Raw genomic sequence first — 17,856 nt, forward strand, 5'->3', positions numbered from 1 at the left:
CCAGAGAGCTGTGTAAGGACATCAGGGATAAAATAGTAGACCTGCACAAGGCTGGGATGGGCTACAGGACAATATGCAAGCAGCTTGGTGAGAAGGCAACAACTGTTGGCGCAATTATTAGAAAATGGAAGAAGTTCAAGATGACGGTCAATCACCCTCGGTCTGGGGCTCCATGCAAGATCTCACCTCGTGGGGCATCCATGATCATGAGGAAGGTGAGGGATCAGCCCAGAACTACACGGCAGGACCTGGTCAATGACCTGAAGAGAGCTGGGAACACAGTCTCAAAGAAAACCATTAGTAACACACTACGCCGTCATGGATTAAAATCCTGCAGCGCCCGCAAGGTCCCCCTGCTCAAGCCAGCGCATGTCCAGGCCCGTCTGAAGTTTGCCAATGACCATCTGGATGATCCAGAGGAGGAATGGGAGAAGGTCATGTGGTCTGATGAGACAAAAATAGAGCTTTTTGGTCTAAACTCCCACTCGCCGTGTTTGGAGGAAGAAGGATGAGTACAACCCCAAGAACACCATCCCAACCGTGAAGCATGGAGGTGGAAACGTCATTCTTTGGGGATGCTTTTCTGCAAAGGGGACAGGACGACTGCACCGTATTGAGGGGAGGATGGATGGGGCCATGTATCGCGAGATCTTGGCCAACAACCTCCTTCCCTCTAAGAGCATTGAAGATGGGTCGTGGCTGGGTCTTCCAGCATGACAACGACCCGAAACACACAGCCAGGGCAACTAAGGAGTGGCTCCGTAAGAAGCATCTCAAGGTCCTGGAGTGGCCTAGCCAGTCTCCAGACCTGAACCCAATAGAAAATCTTTGGATGGAGCTGAAAGTCCGTATTGCCCAGCGACAGCCCCGAAACCTGAAGGATCTGGAGAAGGTCTGTATGGGGGAGTGGGCCAAAATCCCTGCTGCAGTGTGTGCAAACCTGGTCAAGAACTACAGGAAACATATGATCTCTGTAATTGCAAACAAAGGTTTCTGTACCAAATATTAAGTTCTGCTTTTCTGATGTATCAAATACTTATGTCATGCAATAAAATGCAAATGAATTACTTAAAAATCATACAATGTGATTTTCTGGATTTTTGTTTTAGATTCCGTCTCTCACAGTTGAAGTGTACCTATGATAAAAATTACAGACCTCTACATGCTTTGTAAGTAGGAAACACTGCCTATTTTGCAGGTTATCAAATACTTGTTCTCCCCACTGTATGTAAAAGCTAAATTCCCTGTAAGTGTGGCAAAGTCTGAAACTATTTGTAAACAGTTGGAATTTCTTGCTTTGAATATTGAGGTTTCAAAGGGTCTCTCTATAACTGTGATTGGCTGTTATAGACCCCCCTCTGCTCTCGGTGATGCATTTTCTTCTTTGACGCACCTTTATGTCTAAACTTCTTTACAGTGAAATTATCTTGATTGGTGATCTCAACTGGTGTTGGTTAAAGCCGGTGTCTGATTTAAAAAATGTTTTGTAATTCTTTGAATCTTACCCAGTTGATTAACTCTCCCAAATCTTAAATGCCCAAATAAATCTACCCTGATTTGATTTGATATTGACAAATGTTCCACATAAATATTCTGCGGTTGGTGTTTTTTGTAATGATTTCAGTGACCATTGTGCTGTTGCGGTTAGAAATACTAAGTTTCCTAAGACAAACCCACATTTTATTCGTAAGAGAAATTTGAAGTGTTTTAATGAGCAGGCTTTCTTTCATGATTTGTTTTATTTTGACTGGAGCAAGATTGAGCTTATCCCTGATGTGGAAACTGCCTGGAAATTCTTTCATGATGGTTTTTTCCAAATAGTAAACAAACATGCTCCATTCCGCAGGTTCAGGGTTAAAGGGCGGGATAATCCATGGTTTTCTTCTGAGCTGTCTTGTATTATTCACGACCGTAATCTAGCCTGGGCTAAAGCAAGGAAATTATGTTCTGATGCCGATTGGCTTATTTTTAGGCAGTTACGAAACAAGTGTTATTTTCTTCTCAGGAAGGCCAAGTCTGAATATTTTATGTCTGTTACCACTGATAACCTGAATGACCCTAGAAAGTTTTGGAAGGCTATTAAGTCTGTCTGGTAACAGTAATGTTAATGAATTACCGTCATGTGTTTTGAAGGACTCTGTTGCTGTATATGACAAATCTGAAATGCTGAATTGTTTCAATGAGCACTTTGTATCATCTGGTAGGCTGTTTGATTCAGTGTCCTCTGTCTCTGTACAACCCTGTGTGGATGAACCAGAGAGAACTGGTCAAACTTTTAGCTTTTTGCCATTCTCATTGCAGGTGGTACATAAAGCCCTGAAATCCTTAGATCAGAGAAAGCCTGCAGGTCCTGATCTTTTGGATCCCTGCTTTTTAAATCTGGCAGCTGATTTCATAGCTGAACCACTTACATATCTGTTCAATCTAACCCTGGAATGTAATGAAATTCCAAAGATCTGGAAATCAGCATTTGTCCTACCACTTTTAAAAGAGGGAGATCCAACTCTTTTAAATAATTATAGGCCAATCTCAAAGCTGTCACCCTTGGTGAAAATACTTGAAACCCTTGTGAGTGAACAGCTAAAAGAGTTTTTATTTACTAACTCTACTTTATCAATGTACCAATCGGGCTTCAGGAAGAAGCATAGCACAATTACAGCAGCCATGAAGGTTTTAAATGATATCACTGAAGCCCTTGACAAAAAACAGCACTGTCTCTCTCTTTTTATTGATGTCTCTAAGGCTTTTGATACAGTTGATCATGCTATACTAAGGCAGAGATTGTCGAGTGTAGGTCTTTCAGAGCATGCAGTTGCATGGTTTGCTAACTATCTGTCTGATAGAACTCAGTGCACTCAATTTGATGGGCTTATGTCTGTTAAATTGTCTGTCTTTAATGGTGTGCCCCAAGGCTCTGTACTTGGTCCTCTCTTATTCACTATTTATATAAATGATTTAGACAAATATCCAAAATGCGCAACTTCATTTTTATGCTGATACTGTTATTTACTGTTGTGCCTCGTCTCTTACAAAAGCTTTCCAGAACTTGCAAACTGCTTTTTATACTGTTTAACATACCTTGTGTCAATTGAAGCTTATCCTCAATACTGACAATACTAAACTAATGGTGTTTTCTAAAGCAAGAAATAGACCTCTGAACCTTTCACCTATTACTACCTGTCAGGGCAAGGAGATTGAGGTTGTAACCTCATATAAATATCTTGGCATTTTAATTGATGACGGCCTCTCTTTTAAATTGCATATTCAACAACTTACAAAAAAATTGAAGCTGAAATTGGGATTTTATTTTAGGAACAAGGCCTATTTTTCTTTTGAAGCCAGAAGGAGGCTAGTATCAGCTACATTTATGCCTTTACTAGACTATGGGGATATTTTATATATGAATGCTTCCGCTCAGTGTTTGAGATCAATCGACACCCTTTACCATGGCACTTTGAGATTTATTTTAAACTACAAAACCCTTATGCACCACTGCACTTTGGCCTTCTCTAGTCACTCGTAGGCTCAGTCACTGGTATACTTTTATTTACAAAGTCATTTTGGATTTACTTCCTTTTTTTGGGGGGGGCATTTTTATTGTTCAGAATTGTGGTGAGTACTCTCTTCGTTCGCTGGACTTTATCCTGCTAACTGTTCCAAATGTCCGAACTGAATTTGGTAAAAGAGCTTTTAAACTGGAAGAACTTGTCCCGATTTGGTGTTTTTAAATCACTGATGAATGATCTTGACTGATTCCCTGACCTGTCAATGTTTTTAAATTGCTGTTTTTGATTTGGTTATACTCTTGTGAATTCTATGGTTTTTACTAGATTACTTGTAGTTTTTCATGTTTGTCTGTAATTTCTGTAATGACTTGGTGCTGCCTATCTTGGCCAGGACGCTCTTGAAAAAGAGATTTTAATTCTCAATGAGCCCTTCCTGGTTAAGTAAGGGTTAAATAAAATATCGTGCATCCCTAGTTAGGTTATTATTTTTCACTCTGTATCTTTTAAAATTTCACGATATTGTTTTACCGCTAGTTTGCTGTACCTTCACCAAAACGCCAGTATTTCTCCTTCATAGCTTGTTCTCCATATTTGTCTTTTCATGTCTGACCGAAACAACTAGTTTTCTCATGGCTCTCTTGTCCCTCAGCAGCAGACATATGGTGAGAAATTGTTTCCAACATTGAATCGCAATAAAATCAGTATCGAATCACAATATGTATTGCGATTTTCACAATTCTGTATCGGCACCTAAGTATCGTGTTAATATCGTATTGGAAGGTCCCTGGCAATTCCCTGCCCTAGTGTTTTTTTTATTTATAGGTACGGCATAGGATAGAATGTAGAGCTGCACGATATGGGCAAAAAATCTAATTCCGATTTCTTTACCAAATATTGCGATTTGACTTGCAATATACACTGAACAAAAAATAAACACTGGGTAATGTGTTGGTCTCATGTTTCATGAGTTGAAATAAACGATCCTAGATATTTTTCATGCGTACATTTAAGCATATTTTTACATCCCTGTTAGTGAGCATCTCCACATCCGGCTTCTTCACCTGCGGGACCTTCTGAGACCAGCCATCCAGACAGCTGTTGAAACCGTCGGTTTGCACAACCGAAGAATTTCTGCACAAGCTGTCAGAAACCGTCTCAGGGAAGCTCATCTGTGTGCTCGTCGTCCTCAACAGGGTCTTGACCTGATTGCAGTTCGATGTTGTAACCAACTTCAGTGGGTAAATGCTGACTTTCGATGGCCACTGGCACACTGGAGAAGTGTGCTCTGCTTGGATGAATCCCGGTTTCAACTGGCAGATGGCAGACAGCGTTTTATGGAGTTGCATGGGCAAGCGATTTGCTGATGTCAAAGTTGTGAGGAGTGCCCCATGGTCGCGGTGGTGTTTATAATATGGGCAGGCAAGCTACGGCCAAAGAACACATTTGCATTTTATCAATGGCAATTTGAATGCACAGAGATGGGCCTCAGGATCTCGTCACTATTGTCATCCCATTCATCCGCCGCCATCACCTCATGTTTCAGCATGATAATGCACGCGATAATGCATCCATGTCGCAAGGATCTTTACACAATTCCTGGAAGCTGAAAATGTCCCAGTTCTTCCATGGCCTACATACTTACTAGACATGTCACTCATTGAGCGTGTTTGGGATGCTTTGGATAGATGTGTACGACAGCGTGTTCCAGTTCCCACCAATATCCAGCAACTTCTCACAGCCTTTGAAGAGGAGTGGGTCAACATTCCGCAGGCCACAATCAACTACATGCGAAGGAGTTGTGTCACGCTGCTTGTGGCAAATGGCGGTCACACCAGGTATTGACTGTGTCCAACAGATGCAGATCTGTTTTCTCAGATGTAAAATCCATAGATTAGGGCCTAATGAATTAATTTAAATTTCCTTAAAGGAACTCCAATTAAAGATTTTACTTTAATGTTGTGGTTTATATTTTTGTTCAGTGTAGATCAAAATGCTTGTGTAAATGAGAGAAGGCGATCTGTCATTCCCAAGCAACCGTTTCCAGCAAATACTTTACAACTAAAACATTACCATGTCATCACACACTAGGGCTACTAGATATTGGCAAATCTAACATTTTTTTTAGGATCTAATTTAAAAAGATTGTGGAAAGCCGCATCGTTCTTGTTTGGAACAGTCTCTTGACTGCATTTGACCTGACAGCAAAGAGGAGGAACTGTGCTACTTGATTGACGGGGGCTTGGTGTGTGTGTGGGAAGCAGCTGCAAGAGGGGGAAAAACAGAGCAAACTATGAAACGTATGTTACACGTGGGCGAGTGTTTAAAAATATATATATATATTGCGGGCAATATCCATATCGCATGCAAATCTGTGAATTTGATTAATTGTGCAGCCCTAATCCACCTAATTTTCAAACGCTTTTAAAACATGGAAGCCAAACCTGGAAACTATGGATGCAACTTGCTCTGCACACGTTTTGTTTGTAATTTTACCCCCTTCTCCCCAATGTTGTGATATCCAATTACGGTCTCGTCTCATCGCTGCAACTCCCAACGGGCTCGGGAAAGGCGAAGGTCGAGTCATGCGTCCTCCAAAACATGACCCACCAAGCCGCTCTGCTTCTTAACGTATAATATAATTTCATGAAATCAAATATAGTTTATTTTATATAGCCCTTCGTACATCAGCTAATATCTCGAAGTGCTGTACAGAAACCCAGCCTAAAACCCCAAACAGCAAGCAATGCAGGTGTAGAAGCACGTTGGCTAGGAAAAACTCCCTAGAAAGGACAAAACCTAGGAAGAAACCTAGAGGAACCAGGCTATGAGGGGTGGCCAGTCCTCTTCTGGCTGTGCCGGGTGGAGATTATAACAGAACATGGCCAAGATGTTCAAAATGTTCATAAATGACAAGCATGGTCAAATAATAATCAGGAATAAATGTCAGTTGGCTTTTCATAGCCGATCATTAAGAGTTGAAAACAGCAGGTCTGGGACAGGTAGGGGTTCCATAACCGCAGGCAGAACAGTTGAAACTGGAACAGCAGCAAGGCCAGGTGGACTGGCGACAGCAAGGAGTCATCATGCCCGGTAGTCCTGACGTATGGTCCTAGGGCTCAGGTCCTCCGAGAGAGAGAAGGAGAGAATTAGAGAGAGCATACTTAAATTCACACAGGACACTGGATAAGACAGGAGAAGTACTCCAGATATAACCAACTGACCCTAGCCCCCCCGACACATAAACTACTGCAGCATAAATACTGGAGGCTGAGACAGGAGGGGTCAAGAGACACTGTGGCCCCATCTGATGATACCCCCGGACAGGGCCAAACAGGAAGGATATAACCCCACCCACTTTGCCAAAGCACAGCCCCCGCACCACTAGAGGGATATCTTCAACCACCAACTTACAATCCTGAGACAAGGCCGAGTATAGCCCACAAAGATCTCCACCACAGCACAAACCAAGGGGGGGCGCCAACCCAGACAGGAAGATCACGTCAGTAACTCAACCCACTCAAGTGACGCACCCCTCCTAGGGACGGCATGAAAGAGCACCAGTAAGCCAGTGACTCAGCCCCTGTAATAGGGTTAGAGGCAGAGAATCCCAGTGGAGAGAGGGGAACCGGCCAGGCAGAGACAGCAAGGGCGGTTCGTTGCTCCAGAGCCTTTCCGTTCACATTCACACTCCTGGGCCAGACTACACTCAATCATATGACCTACTGAAGAGATAAGTCTTCAGTAAAGACTTAAAGGTTGAGACCGAGTCTGCGTCTCTCACATGGGTAGGCAGACCATTCCATAAAAATGGAGATCTATAGGAGAAAGCCCTGCCTCCAGCTGTTTGCTTAGAAATTCTAGGGACAATTAGGAGGCCTGCGTCTTGTGACCGTAGCGTACGTGTAGGTATGTATGGCAGGACCAACTCGGAAAGATAGGTAGGAGCAAGTCCATGTAACGCTTTATAGGTTAACAGTAAAACCTTGAAATCAGCCCTTGCCTTAACAGGAAGCCAGTGTAGGGAAGCTAGCACTGGAGTAATATGATCAAATTTCTTGGTTCTAGTCAGGATTCTAGCAGCCGTATTTAGCACTAACTGAAGTTTATTTAGTGCTTTATCCGGGTAGCCGGAAAGTAGAGCATTGCAGTAGTCTAACCTAGAAGTAACAAATGCATGGATTAATTTTTCTGCATCATTTTTGGACAGAACATTTCTGATTTTTGCAATGTTACGTAGATGGAAAAAAGCTGTCCTTGAAACAGTCTTGATATGTTCGTCAAAAGAGAGATCAGGGTCAAGAGTAACGCCGAAGTCCTTCAGTTTTATTTGAGACGACTTTACAACCATCAAGATTAATTGTCAGATTTAACAGAAGATCTCTTTGTTTCTTGGGACCTAGAACAAGCATCTCTGTTTTGTCCGAGTTTAAAAGTAGAACGTTTTCAGCCATCCACTTCCTTATGTCTGAAACACAGGCTTCTAGCGAGGGCAATTTTGGGGCTTCACCATGTTTCATTAATGTACAGCTGTGTGTCATCCGCATAGCAGTGAAAGTTAACATTATGTTTTCGAATGACATCCCCAAGAGGTAAAATATATAGTGAAAACAATAGTGGTCCTAAAACGGAACCTTGAGGAACACCGAAATGTACAGTTGATTTGTCAGAGGACAAACCATTCACAGAGACAAACTGATATCTTTCCGACAGATAAGATCTAAACCAGGCCAGAACTTGTCCATGTAGACCAATTTGGGTTTCCAGTCTCTCCAAAAGAATGTGGTGATCGATGGTGTCAAAGGCAGCACTAAGGTCTAGTAGCACGAGGACAGATGCAGAGCCTCGGTCTGACGCCATTAAAAGGTCATTTACCACCTTCACAAGTGCAGTCTCGGTGCTATGATGGGGTCTAAAACCAGACTGAAGCATTTCGTATACATTGTTTGTCTTCAGGAAGGCAGTGAGTTGCTGCGCAACAGCTTTTTCAAAATTTTTTGAGAGGAATGGAAGATTCGATATAGGCCGATAGTTTTTTATATTTCCCGGGTCAAGGTTTGGCTTTTTCAAGAGAGGCTTTATTACTGCCACTTTTAGTGAGTTTGGTACACATCCGGTGGATAGAGAGCCGTTTATTATGTTCAACATAGGAGGGCCAAGCACATGAAGCAGCTCTTTCAGTAGTTTAGTTCGAATAGGATCCAGTATGCAGCTTGAAGGTTTAGAGGCCATGATTATTTTCATCATTGTGTCAAGAGATATAGTATTAAAACACTTAAGTGTCTCTCCCGATCCCAGGCCCTGGCGGAGCTGTGCAGATCCAGGACAACTGAGCTTTGGAGGAATACGCAGATTTAAAGAGGAGTCCGTAATTTGCTTTCTAATGATCATGATCTTTTCCTCAAAGAAGTTCATGAATTTATTACTGCTGAAGTGAAAGCCATCCTCTTTTGGGGAATGCTGCTTTTTAGTTAGCTTTGCAACAGTATCAAAAAGACATTTTGGATTGTTCTTATTTCCCTCAATTAAGTTGGAAAAGTAGGATGATCGAGCAGCAGTGAGGGTGTGGCGCCATTTCCGTTCCAATTTTCTGGAAGCTTGCTTCAGAGCTCGGGTATTTTCTGTATACCGTGAGGTATCACGATCTCTTTCAATAATGGCAGGAATGGAGGAGGTCTTTATCCTAATGAGATTGGTAAGGCGAACATCGCCATGTTTAGTTTTGCCCAACCTAGGTCAAGGCACAGACACAGTCTCAATGGGGATGGCTGAGCTGACTACACTGACAATGCTAGTGGCAGACTCCACTAAGCTGGCAGGTTGGCTAACAGCCTGCTGCCTGGCCTGCACCCTATTTCATTGTGGAGCTAGAGGAGTTAGAGCCCTGTCTATGTTGGTAGATAAGATGAGAGCACCCCTCCAGCTAGGATGGAGTCCGTCACTCCTCAGCAGGTCAGGCTTGGTCCTGTTTGTGGGTGAGTCCCAGAAAGAGGGCCAATTATCTACAAATTCTATCTTTTGGGAGGGGCAGAAAACAGTTTTCAACCAGCGATAGAGTTGTGAGACTGCTGTCGAGCTCGTCACTCCCCCTAACTGGGAGGGGGCCAGAGACAATTACTCGATGCCGACACATCTTTCTAGCTGATTTACACGCTGAAGCTATGTTGCGCTTGGTGACCTCTGACTGTTTCATCCCAACATCGTTGGTGCCGACGTGGATAACAATATCTCTATACTCTCTACACTCGCCAGTTTTAGCTTTAGCCAGCACCATCTTCAGATTAGCCTTAACGTCGGTAGCCCTGCCCCCTGGTAAACAGTGTATGATCGCTGGGTGATTTGTTTTAAGTCTAATACTGCGGGTAATGGAGTCGCCAATGACTAGGGTTTTCAATTTGTCAGAGCTAATGGTGGGAGCCTTGAAATACATCCACAGGTACACCTCCAATTGACTCAAATGATGTCAATTAGCCTACCAGAAGCTTCTAAAGCCATGACATCATTTTATGGAATTTTCCAAGCTGTTTGAAGGCACAGTCAACTTAGTGTATGCAAACTTCTGACCCACTGGAATTGTGATACAGTGAATTATAAGTGAAATAATCTGTAAACAATTGTTGTAAAAATTACTTGTCAGGCACAAAGTAGATGTACTAACCGACTTGCCAAAACTATAGTTTGTTAACAAGAAATTTGTGGAGTGGTTGAAAAATTAGTTTTAATGACTCCATCCGAAGTGTATGTAAACTTCCGACTTCAACTGTACATACATACATACATACATACATATATACATACATACAGTACCAGTCAAAAGTTGACACACCTACTCATTCAATGATTTTTCTTTATTTTTACTATTTTCTACATTGTAGAATAATAGTGCAGTCATCAAAACTCTGAAATAACACACATGGAATCATGTAGTAACCAATTAAGTGTTAAACAAAGCTGGGCTCAGCTCGTTCAAGAAACCTCACACCAGTGATGTTTTTGTCAGGTTGTAATCCCAACAGATTTATCCACTCTAGAATTACCAAATTGTATCCCTCCACCCCATGCAATTTATCAGCTTGCCGCAAGCTTCTCCGTTATTAATCGGTTTTAGCAAAAATTCTCCTCTACTGTCGAATTGTTTTGTGCTACTGGCTATGGAAAAGGAGGTTCTAGTTGAGTTTCATGACCCTTATTATTAGCTTCCCCAGGTTCCTCTGGGCAGCATCCCCCTCTGTTCCTCCTGAGATGGATACAGCAGATGGCCTCCAATGGCTGCAACATACAATTCGGTACAACACTGCGACATGACAAACCCCAACCTAACAGCTTGGGCCTTCTTTAGATGCCACCTGTGAAGTGCTGAGACGAGCAGTAGTTATAATTTGCACAAGTCCTGCATGTGACTAAGACAAACTACATTTAAAATATATATAAATGCAACATGTAAAGTGTTGGTTTCATGAGCCAAAACAAAACATACCAAAGATTTTTCATACGCACAAAAAGCGTTTTCCTCTCAAATGTTCTGTAGAAATTTGTTTACATCCTTATTAGTGAGCAATTCTCCTTTGCCAAGACGTGTGTGGCATATCAAGAAGCTGATTAAACAGCATGATCATTACACAGGTGCACTTTGTGCTGGGGACAATAAAAGGCTACTCTAAAATGTGCAGTTTTGTCACACAACACAATGACACAGATGTCTCATTTTGAGGGAGCGTACAATTGGCATGCTGACTGCAGGAATGTTCACCAGAGCTGTTGCCAGAGAATGTAATGTTATATTCTCTACAATAACCCGTTTCCAATGTTTTAGAGAATTTGGCAGTACATCCAACCGGCCTCACAACCGCAGACCATGCATCGGCATCGTGTTGGCGAGCGGTTTGCTGATATCAACGTTGTAAACAAAGTGCCCCGTGGTGGCAGTGGGTTTATGGTATGGGCAGGCATAAGCTATCAAATTTTATTTGTCACATACTCATGGTTAGCAGATCTTAATGCAAGGGTAGCGAAATGCTTGTGCTTCTAGTTCCGACAATGCAGTAATAACCAACGAGTAATCTAACCTAACAATTTCACAACAGCTACCTTATACACACAAGTGTAAAGGGATGAAGAATATGTACATCAAGATATATGAATGAGTGATGGTACAGAACGGCATAGGCAAGATGCAGTAGATGGTATCGAGTACAGTATATACATATGAGATGAGTAATGTAGGGTATGTAAACATTATATTAAGTGGCATTGTTTAAAGTGGCTAGTGATACATTATTTACATGTATGGCAGCAGCCACTCAATGTTAGCGGTGGCTGTTTAACAGTCGGATGGCCTTGAGATAGAAGCTGTTTTTCAGTCTCTCGGTCCCTGCTTTGATGCACCTGTACTGACCTCGCCTTCTGGATGATAGCGGGGTGAACAGGCAGTGACTCGGGTGGTTGTTGTCCTTGATGATCTTTATGGCCTTCCTGTGACATCGGGTGGTGTAGGTGTCCTGGAGGGCAGGTAGTTTGCCCCCGGTGATGCGTTGTGCGGACCTCACTACCCTCTGGAGAGCCTTCCGGTTGTGGGCGGAGCAGTTACCGTACCAGGTGGTGATACAGCCCGACAGGATGCTTTCGATTGTGCATCTGTAAAAGTTTGTGAGCGCTTTTGGTGACAAGCCAAATTTCTTCAGCCTCCTGAGGTTGAAGATGCGCTGCTGCGCCTTCTTCACCACGCTGTCTGTATGGGTGGACCATTTCAGTTTGTCCGTGATGTGTACGCCGTGGAACTTAAAACTTAATACTCTCTCCACTACTGTCCCGTCGATGTGGATAGGGGGGTGCTCACTTTGCTGTTTCCTGAAGTCCACGATCATCTCCTTTGTTTTGTTGACGTTGAGTGTGCGGTTATTTTCCTGACACCACACTCCGAGGGCCCTCACCTCCTCCCTGTAGGCCGTCTCGTCGTTGTTGGTAATCAAGCCTACCACTGTAGTGTCTGCAAACTTGATGATTGAGTTGGAGGCGTGCATGGCCACGCAGTCGTGGGTGAACAGGGAGTACAGGAGAGGGCTCAGAACGCACCCTTGTGGGGCCCCAGTGTTGAGGATCAGCGGGGTGGAGATGTTGTTTCCTGCCCTCACCACCTGGGGGCGGCCCGTCAGGAAGTCCAGTACCCAGTTGCACAGGGCGGGGTCGAGACCCAGGGTCTCGAGCTTGATGATGAGTTTGGAGGGTACTATGGTGTTAAATGCTGAGCTGTAGTCGATGAACAGCATTCTCACATAGGTATTCCTCTTGTCCAGATGGGTTATGGCAGTGTGCAGTGTTGTTGCAATTGCGTCGTCTGTGGACCTATTGGGGCGGTAAGCAAATTGGAGTGGGTCTAGGGTGTCAGGTAGGGTGGAGGTGATATGGTCCTTGACTAGTCTCTCAAAGCACTTCATGATGACGGAAATGAGTGCTACGGGGCGGTAGTCGTTTAGCTCAGTTACCTTAGCTTTCTTGGGAACAGGAACAATGGTGGCCCTCTTGAAGCATGTGGGAACAGCAGACTGGGATAAGGATTGATTGAATATGTCCGTAAACACACCAGCCAGCTGGTCTGCGCATGCTCTGAGGACGCGGCTGGCGATTCCGTCTGGGCCTGCAGCCTTGCGAGGGTTAACACGTTTAAATGTTTTACTCACGTCGGCTGCAGTGAAGGAGAGTCTGCAGGTTTTGGTAGCGGGCCGTGTCAGTAGCACTGTATTGTCCTCAAAGCGAACAAAAAAGTTCTTTAGTCTGTCTGGGAGCAAGACATCCTGGTCCGCGACGGGGCTTTTTTTTTGTAATCCGTGATTGACTCTAGACCCTGCCACATACCTCTTGTGTCTGAGCCGTTGAATTGAGACTCTACTTTGTCTCTATACTGGGACTTAGCTTGTTTGATTGCCTTGCGGAGGGAATAGCTACACTGTTTGTATTCGGTCATGTTTATGGTCACCTTGCCCTGGTTAAAAGCAGTGGTTTGCGCTTTCAGTTTTGCGCGAATGCTGCCATCAATTCACGGTTTCTGGTTGGGGAATGTTTTAATAGTTGCTGTGGGTACGGCCAATGCACTTGCTAATAAACTCGCTCACCGAATCAGTGTATTCATCAATGTTGTTTGACGCAATGCGGAACATATCCCAATCCACGTGATCGAAGCAGTCTTGAAGCGTGGAATCAGATTGGTCGGACCAGCGTTGAACAGACCTGAGCGCGGGAGCTTCCTGTTTTAGTCTCTGTCTATAGGCAGGGAGCAACAAAATGGAGTCGTGGTCAGCTTTTCCGAAAGGAGGGCGGGGGAGGGCCTTATATGCGTCGCGGAAGTTAGAATAACAATGATCCAGGGTTTTACCAGCCCTGGTAGCACAATCGATATGCTGATAGAATTTAGGGAGTCTTGTTTTCAGATTAGCCTTGTTAAAATCCCCAGCTACAATGAATGCAGCCTCAGAATATGTGGTTTCCAGTTTACATAGAGTCAAATAAAGTTCGTTCAGGGCCATCTGTGTCTGCTTGGGGGGGAATATATGCGGCTGTGATTATAATCGAAGAGAATTCCCTTGGTAGATAATGCGGTCAACATTTGATTGTGAGGAATTCTAAGTCAGGTGAACAGAAGGACTTGAGTTCCTGTATGTTGTTATGATCACACCACGTCTCGTTAATCATAAGGCATACCCCCCCCCGCCCCTCTTACCAGAAAGATGCTTGTTTCTGTCGGTGCGATGCGTGAAGAAACCAGCTGGCTGTACCGACTCCGATAGCGTGTCTCGAGTGAGCCATGTTTCCGTGAAGCAAAGAACGTTAGTCTCTTATGTCTCTCTGGAATGCTAACCTTGCTTGGATTTCATCAACCTTGTTGTCAAGAGACTGGACATTGGCGAGTAGTATGCTCGGGAGCGGTGCGCGATGTGCCCGTCTCCGGAGCCTGACCAGAAGACCGCTTCGTCTGCCCCTTTTACGACGTCGTTGTTTTGGTTTGCCGGCTGGGATCCGATCCATTGTCCTGGGTGGTGGGCAAAACACAGGATCCGCTTCGGGAAAGTCGTATTCTTGGTCGTAATGATGGTGAGTTGACGTTGCTCTTATATCCAGTAGTTCCTCCCGACTGTATGTAATAAAACCTAAGATTACCTGGGGTACCAATGTAAGAAATAACACGTAAAAAAACAAAATACTGCATAGTCTACTAGGAACGCGAAGCGAGGCGGCCATCTCTGTTGGCGCCGGAAGTGCCGACGTGTTTCCAGCAACGAACACAATTGCATTTTATCTATGCCAATTTTAATGCACAAAAATTCCATGATGAGATCCTGAGGTTCATTGTGAGGACCATTTTTTGTTTTTTAAGCCATCTTTCACCATCAGATGCATATCTGTATTCCCAGTCATGTGAAATCCATTGACTAGGGCCTAATGAATTTATTTGACTGATGTCGTCATATGAGCTGTAACTCAGTAAAATCTTTGAAATTGTTGCTTATTATATTTTTGTTCAGTGTAATTACAGGTAGAGCGTCAAATGGACATGTGAAGTCTACTGCCATGACCTCACGCATATACAAAAAAAATATGAACACTCTGCATAATCTGAACTCCAAATTATGCTGCTCATATGATTATCAACTGATAAGTGGATTCAGTTTAAATGTGACTTCTCTCTCCATCTATCGTTCTCTCTCAGCGGAGGGTCTTCCTCAGGTCTTCTACTTTGGGCCTTGTGGGAAATACAATGCCATGGTGTTGGAGCTGCTGGGTCCCAGTCTAGAAGACCTCTTTGACCTTTGTGACAGGACCTTCTCTCTTAAGACCGTTTTGATGATGGCTATTCAGCTGGTAAGTTCAGTTAGCATCCAAATTACGAAGAATCTTGTTTTCAATAATTATGTGTCTGTTCTGATTGTATTTGCCAGTGTGTCCACTTGTGCATCTGTTTGACTGTCACACACTTCTCCACTCCTCAGCTATCCCGGATGGAGTACGTCCACTCCAAGAACCTCATCTACCGAGACGTGAAGCCAGAGAACTTCCTCATCGGGCGGCAGGGGCACAAGCAGGAGCACATCATCCACATAATTGACTTTGGCCTGGCCAAAGAGTACATCGACCCCGAGACCAAAAAACACATCCCCTACAGGGAACACAAGAGCCTCACAGGGACCGCCCGCTACATGTCTATTAACACCCACTTAGGAAAAGGTAGGGCTACAGTACTGCGCCCCTCTACCACACAACTTAACTTGTCGCCTCAACTTCCCTGAGTGTTACTTACATGGATACAGTATAGGCTGCTCTCTCATATTTGATTGGTTGAACTCTACAATTTGAAGGGCATTGCCTTTGAGATTTTTGTAACCTGTGTACATACAGTGCATTCGGAAAGCATTCAGACCCCTGGACTTTTCCCACATTTTGTTACATTACAGCCTTATTCTAAAATTGATTAAATAAATTAAAAAATCTCACCAATCTACACACAATACCCCATAATGATAAAGTAAAAACAGGTTTTTAGTAATGTGTGCAAATTTATTACAAATAAAAAAACATTTACATAAGTATCCAGACCCTTTGCTATGAGACTCGAAATTGAGCTCAGGGGCCACCTGTTTCCATTGATCATCCTTGATGTTTCTACAACTTGATTGGTCCACCTGTGGTAAATTCAATTGATTGGTCTTGATTTGGAAAGGCACACATCTGTCTATATAAGGTCCAACTGTTGACAGTGCATGTCAGAGCAACAACCAAGCCAATGAGGTCGAAGGAATTGTCAGTAGAGTGCCGAGACAGGATTGTGTTGAGGCACAGATCTGGGGAAGGGTACCAAAACATTTCTGCAGCATTGAAGATCCCCAAGAACAAAGTGGCCTCGAGCATTCTTAAATAGAAGAAGTTTGGAACCACCAAGACTCTTCCTAGACCTGGCCAAACCTGAGAAATCAGGGGAGAAGGGCCTTGGTCAGAGAGGTGACCAAGAACACAATGGTCACTCTGACAGAGCTACAGAGTTCCTCTGTGGAGATGGGGGAACCTTCCAGAAGGGCAACGATCTCTGCAGCACTCCACCAATCAGGCCTTTTTGGTAGATCGGAAGCCACTCCTCAGTAAAAGGCACATGACGGCCCACTTGGACTTTGCCAAAAGTTACCTGAAGGACTCTCAGACCATTAGAAACAAGTTTCTCTGGTCTGATGAAAGCAAGATTGATCTCTGGCCTGAATGCCAAGCGTCACGTCTGGAGGAAACCTGGCAACATCCCTATGGTGAATCATGGTGGTGACAGCATCATGCTGTGGGGATGTGTTTCAGCGGCAGGGACTGGGAGGCTAGTCAGGATCGAGGGAAAGATGAACCGACCAAAGTGCAGAGATCCTTGATGAAAATCTGCTCCAGAGCGCTCAGGACTTCAGACTGGGATGAAGTTTCACCTTCCAACAGGACAATGACCCTAAGCACACAGCCGAGACAACACAGGAGTGGCTTCCTGATCAAACATCTCTGGAGAGACCTGAAAATAGCTGTGCAGCGACGTTCCCCATACAACCTGACAGAGCTTAAGAGGATCTGCAGAGAAGAATGGGAGAAACTCCCCAAATACAGGTTTGCCAAGCTAGTAGTGTCATACATAGGGTTGCAATATTCCAGGAACTTTCAATAAATTACATTGTTTTCCTGAAATCCTGGTAGGCGGTTTCCCGGTATCAGGAAGGAGTGAGCAGGAAATCTGAAATCCTCCAACCAGGATTTTTGGAAAACCAGAGAATTTATTGAAAGTTCCTGGAATTTTGCAACCTTAGTCATACCCAAGAAGACTCGAGGCTGTAATCGCTGCCAAAGGTGCTTCAACAAAGTACTCAGTAAAGGGTCTGAATATTTCAAGTAAAATAAAAATAAATATATATATATATATTTGCACACACACTGTTTTTGCTTTGTCATTATGGGGTATTGTCTGTAGATTGATGTGAGACGGAAAAAAAAAAAGCATAATAATATTGAATACATCAAAACTAAGAAATTACAGCTATGGAATCATGTAGTAACCAAAAAATTGTTCAACAAATCAAAATATGTTATTTTTGAGATTCTTTAAAGTAGCCACCCTTTGCCTTGATGACAGCTCTGATATTTTGAAATGGCGTCCACTTCTAGGCCGAGTTGCTGTCATGTTAAATCTTCTCCATTCGTCAATTATTTGCCTCACAGTGGACTGATAGAGCTCAAATCTTTTTGAGATTATTTTATGGCCATCCCCAGACTGATGTGCTCTCACTATCCTCGTCCTGATGTCCTCAGATCTCCTTTCCTCTCGGGATGTTGTGCTTTGAATTCA

General features: G+C 43.6%; 1 protein-coding gene across 2 annotated transcripts in view; it reads left to right on the forward strand.

Moving 5' to 3' along the window:
- Nucleotides 1-17,856, forward strand: part of LOC120066388 (casein kinase I-like) — a 76,012-nt gene that overhangs the window by 36,525 nt on the left and 21,631 nt on the right. For both annotated transcript variants that reach the window (XM_039017724.1, XM_039017725.1), the window contains exons 5-6: nucleotides 15,205-15,356; nucleotides 15,485-15,719. In XM_039017724.1, coding sequence (XP_038873652.1) covers nucleotides 15,205-15,356; nucleotides 15,485-15,719 — 387 coding nt within the window. The remainder of the gene's footprint in view (nucleotides 1-15,204; nucleotides 15,357-15,484; nucleotides 15,720-17,856) is intronic.

This window comes from Salvelinus namaycush, chromosome 21 (assembly GCF_016432855.1).
Source record: "Salvelinus namaycush isolate Seneca chromosome 21, SaNama_1.0, whole genome shotgun sequence".
In the NCBI taxonomy this organism is placed as follows: Eukaryota; Metazoa; Chordata; class Actinopteri; order Salmoniformes; family Salmonidae; genus Salvelinus; species Salvelinus namaycush.